The sequence below is a fragment of the Ailuropoda melanoleuca genome, chromosome 6 (genome assembly GCF_002007445.2).
Source record: "Ailuropoda melanoleuca isolate Jingjing chromosome 6, ASM200744v2, whole genome shotgun sequence".
NCBI classification, from domain to species: domain Eukaryota; kingdom Metazoa; phylum Chordata; class Mammalia; order Carnivora; family Ursidae; genus Ailuropoda; species Ailuropoda melanoleuca.
Window position 1 is genome coordinate 74492721 of NC_048223.1, and position 16665 is coordinate 74509385.

The following is a 16665-nucleotide window of genomic DNA, read 5'->3' on the forward strand; positions in this document are numbered from 1 at the left end:
CCGTCAGAGTTACCCCCCACGACGGGGAGGGAGCTTGAGTGTTTATGCGACACCCACCTCCCGTGGGCCATTGGGGGAAGGCTGCCTGGGATAGGTGGGGCATGGACCGGAACCCTGGCTCTCCTGGCTTCCCCATGCGGCAGGTAGAACAGGCCTAGCTCATGCCCTCAGTCAGAGACGTGGGGGCCAGTGCAGAGTGGGCCGAGGGAAGGCGGCAGGGTGCCGGCTCCACAGCGGCCGTGGGCAGCAGACGGGAGCCCAGGGACCCGGGAAGAGCCCACAGCTCCCATGTCTGGGAGATGTTGCTGTCCCCCGGGGAGGCTGTGGTTATGAGCAGAAGGGGACAAATGTCGGGATAGAGACCTGGGGGAATCAGGAGCGCTGTGGAGAGGCTGCCCAACCTCCCAAGGCCTCAAGGGCCCCTGCGCCTCCCTGAGGGCTCTCCCCACCCCCACACCACCTGTTCTCCAGCAGGCCCCCCCGCAGCCTCCAGGGCAGTGGAGCTGTGCCCTGGAGACCACTCAGTGCGTTTGAAGGGAGAAGAAGGTGCTGTTTGAACTGCTTTAAAAAAAAACCCAGACCGGGCTGTGCTCAGTGCCAGCCCGAGTCTGAGGAGAGACCACTTGGACCTAGGAGGGGCGATGAGAGAAAAGCAATGCAGCCGAGACCCCCAGCCTGAATGCCACGCTGCCCCCTGGACCTTCCTCCAAGTCCACATCTGTCTCGCTGTCAGACAGGCCGCCAGAGGGCAGGTGCCCTGCATGGCTAGTTTGCGGGACCTGCTTTACAGAAGGCGCTCCGGAACCATCTGCTCAAGGCTGGAACCTGTGAATGGCCCCCGCCCTTCTGTGCTCTGTCCGCTTGGGAAAGGTTGGGAGTGCTGGGGCCAAGTGAGCAGCTTCTAAGGACAGATGGGGGTGGGAGGATGGTTGGGAAAGGGGACGGGAGTGTTGAAGTAGGGAGAGAGAAGATGGGACGGTGTCATCAAGCCAGGGTTTTTATTTGCCAGAAAGATAAAACAGTAGAAAAATAATGTAGCTCTAACCAGTGACCAAGGGGGTGCTGTACTGACCCCCAACCCCCCAGCCGAGCTGGGGTAACTCCGGGGCACGTGTTCTTCGTGTTTTTCTTTGGCTCTGGGGGCCCACAGTGGCATCTTGCTGAACGGAGGGCCACCGCCCCTTTCCTGGCTCGCTCCCCCTCTCCCCTGCTGGGCTTCCTGGGATCGCCTCTCACATAAATCACCTGTCTTCAAACCTTGGGCTCACCTCTGCTCTTGAAGGGACCCCACACCTGGGGCAGGTGCCTCCTACCGACAGACCCCATCACATGTCCTTTCCTAGTTGCAGGGGAGGATGGGGAAGCAAGAGTCGGGGATTTTCAGCTGCTGGGGTCGGGGGAGATCTGCTTTCCACCGGGACTCACAGGTGCTGTTGTCATCGGGGCCCCTAACGGTCCTTTGGGGCTGTTATAACAAGATACCTCAGACCGGGTGACTTACAAACGGGAGAAATGCCTTCCTCTCAGTTCTGGAGGCTGGAAGCCCCAGGTCAAGGTGTCGGTGGATTTAGTGGGCCTGTTTCTGTTTGTGGAGAGCACCTGCCCGTGGGTCCTCCTACGACAGAAGGGGCCTGGGATCTGTCTGGGGCCTCTTTTACAACAGCCCTCATCCCGCTCACATGCCCTCCCATAGCACCCCCCTCCTGAAGCAAATCACCTTGGGGGTTACTATTTCAGCCTATGAATTTTGAGGGGACACAAACATTCAGGCTATAGCAGAAGGCAATGGCATATTCAAATTGTAATAATTTCCGGAAGGGTTGTTTATAAAGGTCTGTGTACAAAGGTGTGGAGGCTAGAGAGAAACACATGGGACCGTGCAGTAACTCAGGGTTAGGACAACGGAGCTGCTGCCATCCCCGGGTCTGAAGGGGTGAGAGAGGGGGCAGTTGCCCAGAGAGAGACAGGCAGAGACCCCCTGGGGAGGAGCAGTGACCCAGCTAGACACAGCCACCTCACTGAGAGACTGGAGAGGTGCGGACGCTCTGGTCTCTGAAATTCCACCCACCCCTCTGCCGTCTCCTGCCCACTACAGACAGATCAGCTCCTGGCCCAGAGCAGGGTGGGCCAGGGTGAGGACAGAACCTCAGGAGGGCCAGTGGAGGCCATGTGGCCCAGCAGGGAACTCCCCGAGCAAACAAGGGGCCTCGGGCTGACAGTCTTCCAGCCTGTGCGGGGTGGAAGGGAAAATGTCACACTGGGTCTTGAATTAGGGCTGAGGGCGAGCTGTCCCTCAACAACACCTGCCCATTCCTCCTCCTCGGCCATCCCACACCCTTTGGCCCAAGGGCCTTTTTCTCTAGAGCCCTGTTGGTCTCTCCCAATGCTGGGGCTCGGAGACCTGGCTCTGCCGGTAACTTCTGCAACCACAGTTACGCCCTCTGGGTCCCAGCTTCCCTAGATGGAAAGCCAGGAGGGGTAACAAGATGCCCTTTCAGTACCTGTTATGAAGCACTGACCTTCTAGAAAGGCTCGTGGCCCCCTTCCAAACAGTCCGAGAAGGGAGAAAAATGAAGAGTATCCTTCTGGGGGAAACCAAGGCCCAGGGAACAAAGTGGTTGCTGGAGGTCACTGATCCTGCCAGCCCTTAAACAAGGCTCCCCTCTTCGGTCAGAGTGGTTCCCCGAGCCAGGCCTGCTTTCCCAGAGGGGTGCAGCCCACACCCATGTTTATTTTAATTAGTGCAGCGGCCAGCGTGACCGTTCCAGATTTTTCTCGCGCTCTTGTTTGTGCCTGTGGCTGTGGAGGGAAAGGTGTAAGGACACTGGCTTCAACCAGCCTTTCAGGGCCAGCCAGTCCCCCCTGCCTGTTCAGGGTCAGTGTAATATGACTGCTGGGCTTTGGAGAGTACGGGTCCACACAAACCTCAAAGGCCTTAATTTGCAGGGAGTTTCAAAGAGAGGCAGGAAGCCAGGCCAGCAACTCCGAGCTGACGGCAGCGCCGCACGGCCCAATCCCGCCAGTTCTAGGAGGCTGCCCGAATCTCGCCACCCACCCCCTTGGGCCGGTGTCCCAAGCACGTGAAACAAAGACCATTTCATCTGATGGCAGAACCCGAGGCTCCGGGGCTGCATGCCAAGGCCAGGAAGCCTCAGACACCCGCTTGTTGGAGCCACTGCCTTCTCCCCTCCAACTGTGGGGGACCCGGGAGAGCTCTTCAGCCTGTCAGATGCGTTCTGTTGAAATGACAGCTTTCAAGCCGATGGCTCTGGATGGATTACGGCCTGCACACACATTCTCTTTGACTTGTACATAGGTTTATTTTTACAAAGTGAACTGCATTGCCAACAAGTAGAGAAGTTAATTTGGGGCTTCTGGCTACTTTCAGAAATTCAAAGCGCTTCCAGCCTTCCTGCCCGGGAACGCTTGGCGGGGGCAGAGCTCCACCCCCCCCCCTTGAAAATCACGTGCCCTTCAGCTCACTATAGTCCTCACCGTTCCCTGCGGCCACCTGGCTGGGAGCGGAATGCTGTTGCCTTTGACCCCCAAGTCTGTGCTGCTGTGTCTTGAATCAAGAGTTACAAGGGAAGTAAAATATTTTGGGTCCCCACGTTTCCCACGAAAGTCGAAAGCAAGTCTGTTGATTCCCAGCCTGCTGTGGGGTGAGCCACCTGTCCTGCTGGGTAGGGTTGCTGATATAGACGTTGGTCTCTGGGACCGTGTTTGGTCCCAGCCCTCTCCTCTGCCACGACCACCGCCACGACGGCCACCATCACCGCACATGCATCAGTCCTCTGTCAGGCTGTGCACACACGGGCAGGTCCAGATAGTCCCGGATTTGGCTGAGGGGCAAAGCTGGCTGGGCAAAGAAGAGAGAGCCAGCAGAGCGGCCGCGACAGGCAGGGTTAGACCCAGTGGGATGAAGAATTCCGCATGCTGGCAAGGGCTGCGAGGGAAGGTCTTCAGTGACATCAAGTGGCCTGGGAGGAAGGGCCTCCTGGCCTTCTGCCCAGCTCCTGACCCAAGCTGTGGCTGAGCTCATTTCTAGGGCTCGAGAACTTCAGAGAGCTAAGGCAGTTTGGACAGCAGACTCAGGGCTGACCTGTAAATTCAGCCACTTCATTGAAAAAAAAAAAAAGTAAGCCTCAGTTTTCCATCTGTCTAATGGGGATATGAAGATAGGCCCTGGCTCCCTCCGTGACACCCCCTTTGGTCCAGGCTGGGTCCCCCGGCCCTGTCAAGGCCCACCGCGCTCACCACACTGGCCCGCTCCGGTTTCCTGGAGGTGCCCCCAAAAGACCGTGGGGGGCATACTGCAGGCAGGTAGGCCCCTCCAGGTGAGGCAAGCACTTGGCCTGGTAGGAGAATCTCAGGTGACCGTGGTTCAGGTGGCATCTCACCTCATGGGAGCCAGTCTGTGCTTTCTGGTCACAGGTGCCAAGGAGGTCATCGTCCCAGCCATTGTCTTGGTCCCAGACCTGCACCCTCAGGGGCCCCCCCATGGACAGGAGCACGTCCCCGAAGTCCAGCCGCGTCATCCACTTGGGGTGGTTATTGTTCCACACCGTGTTGGTTCTCAGCTCCTGGCCTCCAAAGAAGACTTTCAGATAGGCGTCTGTGGGGGTGAAGTTGTCTCCCCACAGGCCTGTCGCCTGGAAGTTCATAACCTCCAAGCGGGCCAGGCCCCTCTGCCGGGGGCAGCAGTCCTGGTTGGTGGTTGCCGAGCTGTGGCACACGCACTGGCATGGGTTGTGGGGGCTCTTCCGCTGCCCCGGGGGGCAGGGCCTGCTGCAGTCCTTCCAGCGGGCCCGGTCCATCACGTACTTGCTCACGGCCTGCCTCAGCGCCTCCCGCCGGGGGTCTTTGCTCTCCACGAGCACGTGCAGGGGCTCCAGGGTATAGTCCACCAGGCCGGGTCTGTCCAGCAGTGAGTTCATCCAGGCTGAGAACTGCTCCGGCCCGGCCTGTGTCCCAAACAGCAGGTCGCCCATGGAGGTGTGGTGGCCCCCAACTATTTGGGAAAAGCGTTCCTGGTAGGACTGGTGGAAGGAGGTCTCCATCTTGTGCTGCTGCTTCTTCTCCTCACAGGCCTTGAATTCTGATGAAGAGCTGGCGCGGCCGCTTATGCTGACCTGGGCCTCGACGGCCAGGCAGTCCTCCACCTCGCTGGCCGTGAGCCCGTCCAGGGCCAGCTCACAGGTGCGCAGGGCAGTGAGGGCCGAGATCTGGCCTCCCAGCTCCATGGACCGGATGAAGTGGGTGCCGTAGCTGGAGATGAGCCTGAGGTAGTCAGCCTCTGTGGAGGTGTTGAAGTTGGGGGGCAGGTCGCTGAGGGCCCTCTGGAAGTTGGGGTGGAGCGGGGGAGAGTGTACCAGGTGAAAACTGAAAGGGGAGAGAAACATCAGATGGGCCAGCAGTGGTTCATTTTCCCCATTCAGCCACCCCTGCAGGCTGCCTGAGGAAACATGTACGTGACAGAAAGAGACCTTGAACCCAGGCGGCCTGGCTCCAAGCCCAAGCTCTGAACCGCTGAGCTGTCAGGGAAACCCATTCCGTCCGTTGCTCCTTGGTGACCTACGTATGCTGCATTTCTGCTTCTCCTTTGCAAAGTAAACTTTCCTCTTTCCTTTGTATTTTCTAGTTAGAAAAATGATGGTACGACACTGATTGTGACCGTCCAGCTCTGGAACCCGGTGTGGCCTTGGGCGTCTGTCCCCTAGATTGCGCTCCTGGCAGCTCTGGCCAAAAGGCAGGAGGCGCCCTGTCTCACTGTGGGAGATAACAGGGTGGGTGACTTGGGTCCTCCATGGAGACCATGTATTTCTGGGGTGTGGGACCCAGGACCCTGAGGAGAGGGGTGTGACTGCTGCTGTCTAGCACTGTAGCCCAGCACAGAGCCTGATACAGGACAGACACGATAGTGGTCAAATGGGTGAATGAGGCCCAGTGATGGGAAGTCTCCTGCTAGGTCTCCTGCCCACAGGACAGAGGGGACGGGGCCCCCAGTAGATCCAAATGGTACCGTGTCGGGGATCTCAGCACAGCCATCCTTGCTTCTCCCCACCTGTTCTCTTCTGGGGCTCTTCCTGTTCGGGGGCCCCAGGGAGGAGGCCTGAGGACACCATGCCACCCAGTGTTCAGGAACCAGGGTTGTGTAGCCTGCTGGTGGACGCAGCCTCCGAGTCCCCACCCTGCCATCCCAGGGCTCCTGGACCATGCCGAGTTTTCCAGCCCTTTCTCCACGCCCCTCCAGCCCTCCCGCCATGCTCACCTGTAGAAGCGACACTCCACCAAGTCAGTGGTGAACCGATACTGGTCCTGGTGGGTCTTGTGGGCAGCGAAGTTGGCCATCTTGGAGTGCGAGCCAGCCACGGTCACCTGCACATTGACGCTGGGTTTGGGAGACACATCCAGCCCCACCCGCCAGTCGTTGCGGATGTTGCTGGCCGCCTCCCTGGCCACGCCTTCGGTGGAGCTGGCCTTGGCCCTGACCACTTGGCGCTGGCAGCCTGAGCCCTGGGCGCGCCAGCCGGTCAGTGCCAGGGGCAGGCGTTGGAGGGCGTCCTCCTGCAGGGCATTCTGGCAGAGGGTGCAGGTGCCATCGGGGCGCAGGAAGCTCTCTGTGTCCACCGGGAAGGAGCCCGAGCGCTTGAGGGTGGTCACGTCCACGCCCTCCCCGGCCAGCGCTGTGCCGGGTACGAACACGCGGTTGCTCCGGCACTCATTGCGGGTGGCCGTGCGGCAGGGCGCCGGGGTGGGCGTGGGCAGCAGCAGGAGGAGGCCCGGGAGGAACAGGCGGGCGCCCATGGAGCTGCAGAGACGGGGGTTGGGGGGGGCGTCTGGGCTCCGGAAGCTGTGGGCAGAGGTGTGGAGGGTGAACCATCATGGCATATGGAATGGAGGGGGAATGAGATACCTCGTTGTAAGTCACTGAGAGTCAGAGCTGCAGTGGCCTTTACAGAGCTGGCCCATCCCCCACCTGTACAAGGGGGCCCAAGGATGGGAAGCGATTTGCCAAGGTTGGGAGGTCACACAGCCGGGAGGAGCCCCTTGTTGGGATTTCATTATTTAAGGCCTCACGGGGATCCAGATTGATGGCTTTGTTCCCAGGATCACAACTGCTGCTGGTGGGGAAGGGGCTCTGCACACAGAAGAGGGGGCAGAGCACAGAGAGAGCAAATTTGGGGAGGGATCTGGGACTCTAGAGAAGCCTGGATTCTGGAGAGGTAGCATTTTGGGCCCCAGAAAAAGCCATGCTTTTCCCACCGCACCTCTCTCATTCTCTGTCTGCCTGTCTCCCACGAAGCTCTTAACAGAATTGGGAAAGAAATAATGTGTTGCCCTTATCGTCCCCACCTTCCTGTTGGGGTCCACTCTCTGAGCCTCACGGGAGAACAGCCGCCCAAATTCTAGACTGGAAACTGCGCACGTGCCTCTGTCCTTGCACCTGTGCGGAGAAGACTTCGCATTCCCTCTCCAGATCTCCTGGTGCCCACGCCTCCTCGGCCATTCCCTGCCATGCCCTGCAGAGTTTCGGCAGCGCCGCGAGCCACCTGTTGCCTACTGTTGGGCAACCGTCGGCTAGAAATTTCTTCCCTATTTTGAGGTGGCTCTGGAGCCTCACAGGAACCTGTTTCTAATCTGGAGTCTCCACACTCTACCCCTATCCAAACTGGACTCCTTGGAGCCCTGTCCCTTCCAGCACCTGCCAGGGACCACAGCTTCTCTGCGACACAGGCAGCTGTGGGGAGCAGGAACCCCTGCTTTCTAGCCTCTCCCGAAGGAGTGACTGAGTGGTGGGATGCCAGGTGACACGCTGACCCGGGGGAAGTAAACAGGAGAAAGCCCTTGGGTCATCCCTCTTAGGAGGCCAGCGTGGTGTGTAACCTTAATCCACAGAGCTCCGTCTCTATCCCGGTCCTCATCATCTGATCTCCCAGGGAGCTTGTTTCCAGCTTTCTTAAAGGCTTTCCCTGTCCGCATCTAAAGGGGCCTTATGGACGATGCCCTATAACGTTTCCACTTTCTCTATGAGGACACGGAGGCCCAGAGCAGGCGTGAGGTCACCCATCGAGTCGGTGACAGAGCGCAGTCTCGGGTCACAGCACTTCCTGCTCCATCAGGCTCTTCCCCGGATGGAGCAGCCCCACTCCCGGGCCTCTCTGTCCCCACCCAGGGGCTCGGAGCCTCCCCGACGCCCGCCTTCTCCCTACCTGGAGTTCTGTGCGGAGATGCTCTACGCAGACACGCTCTCCCCGGAAGACGCTCCCGGAATGGTGGTGTCAGCCCCCAGCAGGCTCACCACACAGCTCATCACCCAGGCCACTGCTCACATCACTTCTGCTTCCTGCCCCGCCCCTCAGCTGTGGTCGTGGTCCCCTCCGCTCTCCCCCTCCCACCAGCACCCATCCTGTCCTCACCTCCTCATCCGGCCCTTCTGACAGCCCTCCAGGAAGCAAAGCTGTGAGGGCCAGAGTCTCATCCCACAAGCAGAGCTGCCTGGGGCGCGGGGGCCTGGGCTGACAGGTGAGGCTTGGTGTGGCGCACACAGGGCCTGGGGACTTTGCGATTCAACTCTGGGGGTGATGAGCGGGCCAGCAAGGGCAATCCCCCCGCTTCTGATCTCCAGCACCACGTGTGTGAGACCTAAACAGTGGCACAGCTCAGGAGCTCACCGCCTGGGCTTGGGCCCGCTCGGTTAGGCTCTAGCTGTGCGGTGTGGCAAGTTCCTTTAGCCTCTCTGGGCTTCAGTTTTCTCAGCTAAAAAGGGGGATAATAACAGCGTAGACCTTGCAGGTTGTGAAGAACTCGAGAGTTACTACGTGTGAAGTGCTTAGAACAGCTGTCTGGTTCTCAGCACGTGGGAACTTGGGGGACCATTCCCCCTCCCCAGGCCTCCCGGCCCACTTCCTACCCACACCTGCATCCCAGCCCCGCCCAGGCTCTGGACCCCAAACAACGTACCCCAGGACATGGTTTCCTGCTCCCCCTTTTGTGAGGAGAACCAGTGGCCACACTGGTCCCCAGCCCCTCCCCAGCCCTGGCCTGAGGTTGCAGCCGCACAGTGGGTGGGTGAACAAATGGGGAGAGAGACAGGGGTGGGACCAGAGGCCCAGGGTCTTCATCCTTTGTATTACCTGGGGTCAGGGTGGGGTGAGGTTTCCATGGGTTGAGTGACTCACAGGGCAACTTCAGGGGGCCAAAATCACACTGGTTTGAGGTGAAGACAGCTGGGTAAGTGGGGGGCTGTTTTCAAGAGTTCACACTCCAACTGGTGTACGTGACGGGAACAGATAGCCACAGGCCCCAGACCACGTGTGACACCATGGGGTAGCTCATCCCTTGAGACCGTGTCCCCCCAAGAGGGCCTTGCTCTTCCGGGAACAGGGGCTTACGCTGCCTTCTGGGAACCCGGACACAGTCTCCTCCCCGCTGTGCCCCCCTCCAGAAGTTTGCGGCCTCCTGACCCCCTTCTATCTGTCTGTGCCTAGTTTTGTCACATGGGTGTGAACAGGATTTGGGTCACTGTTTGCACAGCAGCGAGAACACATACCCCAAGATCTTTGGCACTTTTCAGAGACTGTTCCCAGGCAAGAGCTCTGCGTGCGTGCGTATTTCTGGAGCGGCGTGCAGAGAAACTCGTTTCATTTTTACCAAAATAAAAGGTAACCCGATTAAAATAGGTCGACACATCTCAACATCAGATTTTCAAAATGAAATTCAATTTAAGTGGGGAGGAAAAGGCCCTACGTGTCAAAGAGTGTTGATACCACCCCATGAATAAAATCACATCTCTGCATTGAAGGAATGGATAGGGACACACCATGTTTCTTTCAGGAACATAAAGCCTCTTTAGAATCTAGTCTGATTCAAAACATATCTGTTGAATGCCCATGTTACGGCTGCTGTCACCTTTAAAAATAAAAATCTCCTGTAAATAACTACCAAAAAAAAAAAAAAAAGCGGTCAGGCGGCTGAGGCTGTGGGTTTAGTTCACTAGGAAGAGACAGGTGAGGGAGAGGGAACAGGCTGTAGACAGAGTTTTGTTGGAAACTTGCTTGTGGCTCTTGCTAGTGGAGTTGGAACTCCTTTCCAGGTGAGTGTGCTCGTCCATCACATCAGACAGGGGAACTTGGGCCTTCTGACAGTCTTGGATTCTGGATGAAATGTGCATTTAGCACTTTGCCAGCGCCACGTGACATCGCTACTGTCCAAGGGATCCTGGTGGGGGCGGTCCGTTAAAGACGATGACATCGAGGTCTACGATGACCTTTTTTGGCCCCTGTGCCTGATGACAGCTGTTCTCTCCAGTTGACACTCAGCACTTCAGAAGAGATTTACGTACACTTTTTCATCCGAGACATAAGTTTTCACCGTGTGTTTGATGGCCAGATACCCTCTCTGTGGTTTATGTCTAGTCCCTCTGTTGAAACAGAACTCACAGACCATTCACACATTTAACGTGTACAATTCAGGGCTGCCTGGGTGGCTCAGTTGTTGGGCGTCTGCCATCGGCTCAGGGCGTGATCCTGGGGTCCTGGGATCGAGCCCCGTATCGGGCTCCCTGCTCACCAGGGAGTCTGCTTCTCCCTCTGCCCCTCCCCCTGGCTTGTGCTCTCTCTCTCTCTCAAAAAAAAAAAAACCACAAAACTGTACGGTTTAGTGGTTTTTAGTATATTCACAGAGTTGTGCACCCACCACCACGATCAATTTTCAAACATGTTCATCCCTCGAAAAAGAAACCCTTATCCATTAGTGCTCTTTTCACTAGACACTGGTCTACTTTCTGTCTCTATGGATGGAGGATAGAAAGTGTAGACATTTCGTATTAATGGACTCATGGAAGATGGGACCTTTGTGTCTGGCTTATTTCATGTAACATCATATTTTCAAGGTTCACCCAAGTTGTACCGTATATCAGTCCTTCACTCCCTTTCATGGCTGAATACCAGTCCCTTGTATGTACGGAGTTACCACATTTTATTTATTCATTAGTTGTGGCCATTTGGGTTGTTCCCACTTTTTGGCTGTTATGAATAATGCTGCTATGAACATTTGTGTACAAGTTTTGTGTGGACGTGGCTTTTCATTTCTCTTGGATATATACCTGATCGTGGAGTTGCTGGGTCACGGGGTAACTGTACACTTAACTTTTCAGGACCTGTTTTCCTATGTGGTGGCACCATTTTACTTTCCCACCAGCGGGGTAGGAGGGTTCTAACTTCTCCACATCGTTGTTATTACCGGACTTTTTAATTACAGCCATTCTCGTGGATGTGATGTGGTATCTCAGGGTGGTTTCGATTCGGATTTCCCCAATGGCTAATGATGGGGAATTACTTATAGGTGTCGTATTCTTTTCATTTTACTTACAGGCCATTTGAATATGTTCTTCAGAGAAATGTCTGTTCGAGTCCTTTGCCAATTTTTGAATTGGGTTGTCTTTTTGTTGTTGATTTATAACAGTTCTTTATATATTTTGGATTCAAAACCCTTTTCAGATATATGATTTGCAAACATTTTCTCCTATTCTGGGTTATCTTTCACTCTTTTAAGAGTGTCCTTTGAAGCACAAAACTTTTGTTTAACTTTAATGTAGTCCAAAGTATCTGTTTGTCCTTTTGTTGCTTATATATATTTTTTAAAGATTTTATTTATTTATTCGACAGAGATAGAGACAGCCAGCGAGAGTGGGAACACAAGCAGGGGGAGTGGGAGAGGAAGAAGCAGGCCCACAGCAGAGGAGCCTGACGTGGGGCTCGATCCCACAACGCCGGGACCACACCCTGAGCCGAAGGCAGACGCTCAACCGCTGTGCCATCCAGGCGCCCCTGTTGTTTATATTTTTAATGTCATACCTGAGAGCTCTTTGCCTAACCCGAATGAAGATTTACCCCTATACCTTCTTCTGAGAGTCTCATCGTTTTACCTCTTACATTTAGTTCTATGATCAACCTTGAGTTTATTTTTGGAAAGGGGTCCAACTTCATTCTTTTGCATGTGGATATGGATTTGTTGTCTATTTTCCTAAGGTTACTAAATACTTACCCTTGACAGAAAAGCTCCATGGATACTCTACGCAGAATGCATGAGGAAAACGTTGATCCTGATTGCTTCTACTTACATACACTCAACCTACTCTGTGCCCCACACTCGAACCATAATCAGAGAGGTCCTTCAACAAAACGGGGTGCAGACTGCAATTATTGTGCCAAATTTGAAAATACCACAAGCAGTCACGGTGGCATTGCCTTCATCCTGTGATTATTCTTGGTTCCCTCTTCCTCTGGGGCTCTTCATGGAAAGACCTGAGGAGTCTTTCCCCTTTTCCCATTCTGTGGGAACTGGTACCCCAGTTTTTGTACTCGGACCGATTTTTAACACTGAGACCATATCTTCAGCAGTGATGCTCTTTTCGGATTTTCTGGCTTTTTTTCTGGTATCAGTTTTGGCAAGTTACATTTTCCAGGAAAATTTCCAATCTGTTTGAAATTTCACTGTTGTGGCCAAGAAGTTATTTATAGTAGTCTCTCTTTCTTAGAAAAAATATCTTTCTGAATTGATTAGCAATGCCCCCTTTTTGATCACAAGTTTTTTTTATCATTGTTTCTCTCTCTCTCTCTCTCTTTTTAGATCAGTCTTGCTAAAGATTTTTCCTTTTTTTAATTATTTTTTTCAAAGAACCTGTTTATTCATCCTCTCTATTGAATCATTATTTCCCATTTGATCAATTTCATTCTTACCTTTTCATTTCCTTCCTTTTCCCCATATTCTTTGGGCTCCTTCTATTGTTCTTTTACTAAATTTTTAAAAAAGATTTTATTTATTTATTTTAGAGAGAGACAGAGCGTGAGCAGGGAACGAGGCAGAGGGAGAGAGAATCTGAAGCAGACTCCGTCCTGAACACAGAGCCCCACACAGGGCTCAATCCCACAGCCATGAGATCATGACTTGAACCGAAACCAAGAGCCATCCACGCACCCCTTACTAACTTCTTGAGTCAGGTCCTAAGCTCATTAATTTTCATTTTTCTTCTTCTTCTTTTTTTTTTTTTTAAAGATTTTCTTTATTTATTCGACAGAGATAGAGACAGCCAGCAAGAGAGGGAACACAAGCAGGGGGAGTGGGAGAGGAAGAAGCAGGCTCATAGCGGAGGAGCCTGATGTGGGGCTCGATCCCATAACGCCGGGATCACGCCCTGAGCCGAAGGCAAACGCTCAACCGCTGTGCCACCCAGGCGCCCCTCATTTTTCTTCTTTTTTAATGTAAACACTTAAGGCTCTACATTGCCCTAAAAATCTTTTAAGCTGCCTCTCTATAGTTTTGGTAGGAAGTCTTTCTTCATTACTCCCTGGCTTCTTAACATTTTCCATACTATCACTTGGCTAGTGATTTCTAACACAGTCACACTGTAGCAGGACGTGTCTGGATGAAAGCCATTCTTCCACGCTGGTTGAAATTTTCTCTGTGGTTTACTAAATGCTTTCGTAAGTGTTCCTGCGTACGTGAGAAGAATATCTGTTGGCTGATTTTTTTGATGCAGGGTACTGTGTTCAAACCTACGGTCTCTCGATATATTAATTACTAAGGAAATCATGTTCAAATCTCACACTGAAGACAGATTGTCCAAGACCTATAGATTTCCTCCTGCAACAAGAGTTCTGTCAACTTTGGCTTTATCTGTTTGAGGCTATTTTATTAAACAAGGTTAGCATTGCTTTGTCTTCCTGGTGAATTAAATTCTTTCAACCATCCCAAATGATGCTTTCCCCCCAAAATATCAATGTAGTCTGATACTAATAGAGCTATTCCAATTTTCTTTTTTAATATAATTATTTTTATCTGTGGTAAAATACACCCAACCTGAAGTTCACCATCTTTTTTTTTTTAAGATTTTATTTATTTATTTGACAGAAAGAGAGACAGTCAGCAAGAGAGGGAACACAAGCAGGGGGAGTGGGAGAGGAAGAAGCAGGCTCCCAGTGGAGGAGCCTGATGTGGGGCTCAATCCCATAACGCCGGGATCACGCCCTGAGCCGAAGGCAGATGCTTAACCGCTGTGCCACCTAGGCGCCCCTGAAGTTTACCATCTTCACCATCGTTCAGTGTGCCAACCTTCGATTAGTCCTCACAGGGAGATCTTCCATCTTACTTTTAAATTCCCTTTATTTTTATGTTTGGGGGGGGTCTCTGTTAAACACAATTCTTTGGATTTTGTGATGTTGCCCAATCTGGGTAGCTGGCAGTGTAACCCTGCATTAAGTCCATTCACATTTACTGTTCTGGGAGATTTTATTTCTACCATGATCCGTTTGATCATTGTCTTGTTTTCCATGCTTTCTCTCCTCTTGTCCTGTTTTTTTCTTTTAAGGGTTTATCTGTTTATTTGGGAGAGAGCACATGCAAGCAGCAGGGGAAGGGCTGAAGGAGAGGGAGAAGCAGGCTCCTCCCTCCCGAGCAGGGAACCCGATCTGGGGCTCCGTCCCAGGACCCCAAGATCATGACCTGAGCTGAAATCAGACGCTTAACTCACTGAGCCACCCAGGCGCCCCTTCTCCTATCTTCTTTAAAATTGACGGAACTTTTAAAAAGTCACGTTCTTTTCTCTGTACCGGTTGACTCTTAGAGCCTTTCTGATTCTTTAGTGGTTGCCCATAAAAATGTTAACGTGCATTCTTATCAAGGTCTACATTTTCTCTTTGTTCTCCTTCCTAGGGATTTTGTGACCTTAGAACACCGTTAACTAAAATCACCCTTTCTCATTCTCAGGGGTATTGATGTCCGGGACTTGTGTTTGCTCTTACTTTTCCTGTGCTAACTTAGTCATCGGTGCTATTACTGGATACTGTCAACATTTGTTTATATTTATTCACACATTTGTCAATTTCTTTGCTCCTTAGTCTTTCATCTCCGAGCTCCCTTGCATAGTTGTTGTTTTTTTTTTCCTTCAAATACTACGCACCCGAAGTGTCTCTGGCAGCACCCGCTCTCAGTTTCTGTTTGCTTGAAACGTCTTTATTTCACCCTCGGTTTTGAATCATAATTTTAGCGAGTTGACACTTTGAAGCCCCTGCTGGTTGACACCTCTCGGCGCTTTGAGGTCATCTGCTGTTCCTGGCTTTCATGTTGCTGTTGTTTACCTGTTATTCTGTGTAGAGAATTCATCTATGGGGGGAGGAGGGACTGTTTCTAAGATCTTATCATTTTTGATTTTCTGAAAACTTACTACAAAGTATGTATCTAGATACGACTTTCTTTTTAATTTACCCTCTTTGGGATTTGTTCTTCCTGAATCTCAGGATTCAATCTTTCATCATTCTGGAAAGCATCTGGGCCATCATCCCTTTCCATATCCCATCTCCCCGGCTCTCTCTAGTTTTGCCTTGTGGAATGCCCGGCAGACACGCAAGAGGCCCCTCGCACTCTCCTCGTTGACTGTTATGCTCCTTGGTTCCTACTTTTTGTGCGTCTGTACTGTGTGCTCCTTGGTTTTCTTCCAGTTTGTTCCAGTTCCCTAATGCTTGCTTTCTTTGTGTCTAATCTGCGATTTAATCCATCCCTTGAGTTTTTAGATTAGCTCATACATTGACCAAGATGCAAACATCCAAACAATGTAAAAACATATTTAGTGAATAACCTCACCCCTGCCCCATTCCCACGTGCCTCTCTGGGTGCTACTTTTTTCTTTTTCTTTTTTAGTTTCTTTGGTGTCTTCTCAGAATCACCCCTCCCAGTACAAATATAAGTAAATACTAGTAAAAATATTTTCTTATTTTCTTCCCTTCTTACATAAAAGGAAACATGTTATACATCCTGCTTTGTGCTTTTATTTTGTTTTAAGATAGTATAGTTTTGGGTATCTTTCCTCATCAGTATTAGGGAGTTTCCTAGTTCTCTTATTTTTCAAATGGTTGCATAGTATTTCATTACATAGATGAAACATAATTTATTTGACCAGCCTACTGTTGATGGCCCTTTGAGTTATTTCCAGTCTTTTGCTTTTACAAACAATATTGCAGTTGACCAACCCATACATAAGGCATTTGCTGGGTCAGAACATTATGAGTATTCAATTTTGTTGTGTATAGCACGTACAAAAGTACATACACAAAGGAGCACTTGGGTGGCTCAGTAGGTTAAGCATCTGACTCTTGATATCAGCTCAGGTCTTGATCTCAGGGTCATGAGTTCAAACCCCACGCTGGGCTCCATGCTGGGTTAGGAGTCTACATTAAAAAAAAATATATATATATATATGCACACATAATTTACATATTACACCTATCTATACATACTTTACATATATACATATACATATTTACATATATACATATATAGTGTATATATACATGCATATAGAATGTGTCTCTCATGATTTCTCTCACCTATGGAACATAAGAACTAGGAAGATCAGTAGGGGAAAAAAGGGATAAAGAAAGGGGGGGTAATCAGAAGGGGGAGTGAAACATGAGAGACTATAGACTATGAGAAACAAACTGAGGGCTTCAGAGGCGAGGGGGGTGGGGGAATGGGATAGACTGGTGATGGGTAGTAAGGAGGGCACGTATTGCACGGTGCACTGGGTGTTATACGCAACTAATGAATCATCGAACTTTACATCAGAAACCAGGGATGTACTGTATGGTGACTAACATAATGTAATAA

General features: G+C 51.9%; 2 protein-coding genes across 2 annotated transcripts in view; one reads left to right on the top strand and one right to left on the bottom strand.

Annotated features, from left to right (window-relative positions):
- PALD1 (phosphatase domain containing paladin 1) overlaps positions 1-16665 on the top strand; it is a 113692-nt gene that overhangs the window by 85979 nt on the left and 11048 nt on the right. The gene's annotated exons all lie outside the window — the stretch shown is intronic.
- Positions 3301-8361, bottom strand: PRF1 (perforin 1). The gene is made up of 3 exons (XM_002913718.4): positions 8214-8361; positions 6272-6853; positions 3301-5382 (listed from the first exon to the last, which is right to left on the bottom strand). The coding sequence occupies exons 2-3, from the start codon at positions 6805-6807 to the stop codon at positions 4254-4256; spliced, it is 1665 nt and encodes a 554-aa protein (XP_002913764.1). The 5' UTR covers positions 6808-6853; positions 8214-8361; the 3' UTR covers positions 3301-4253.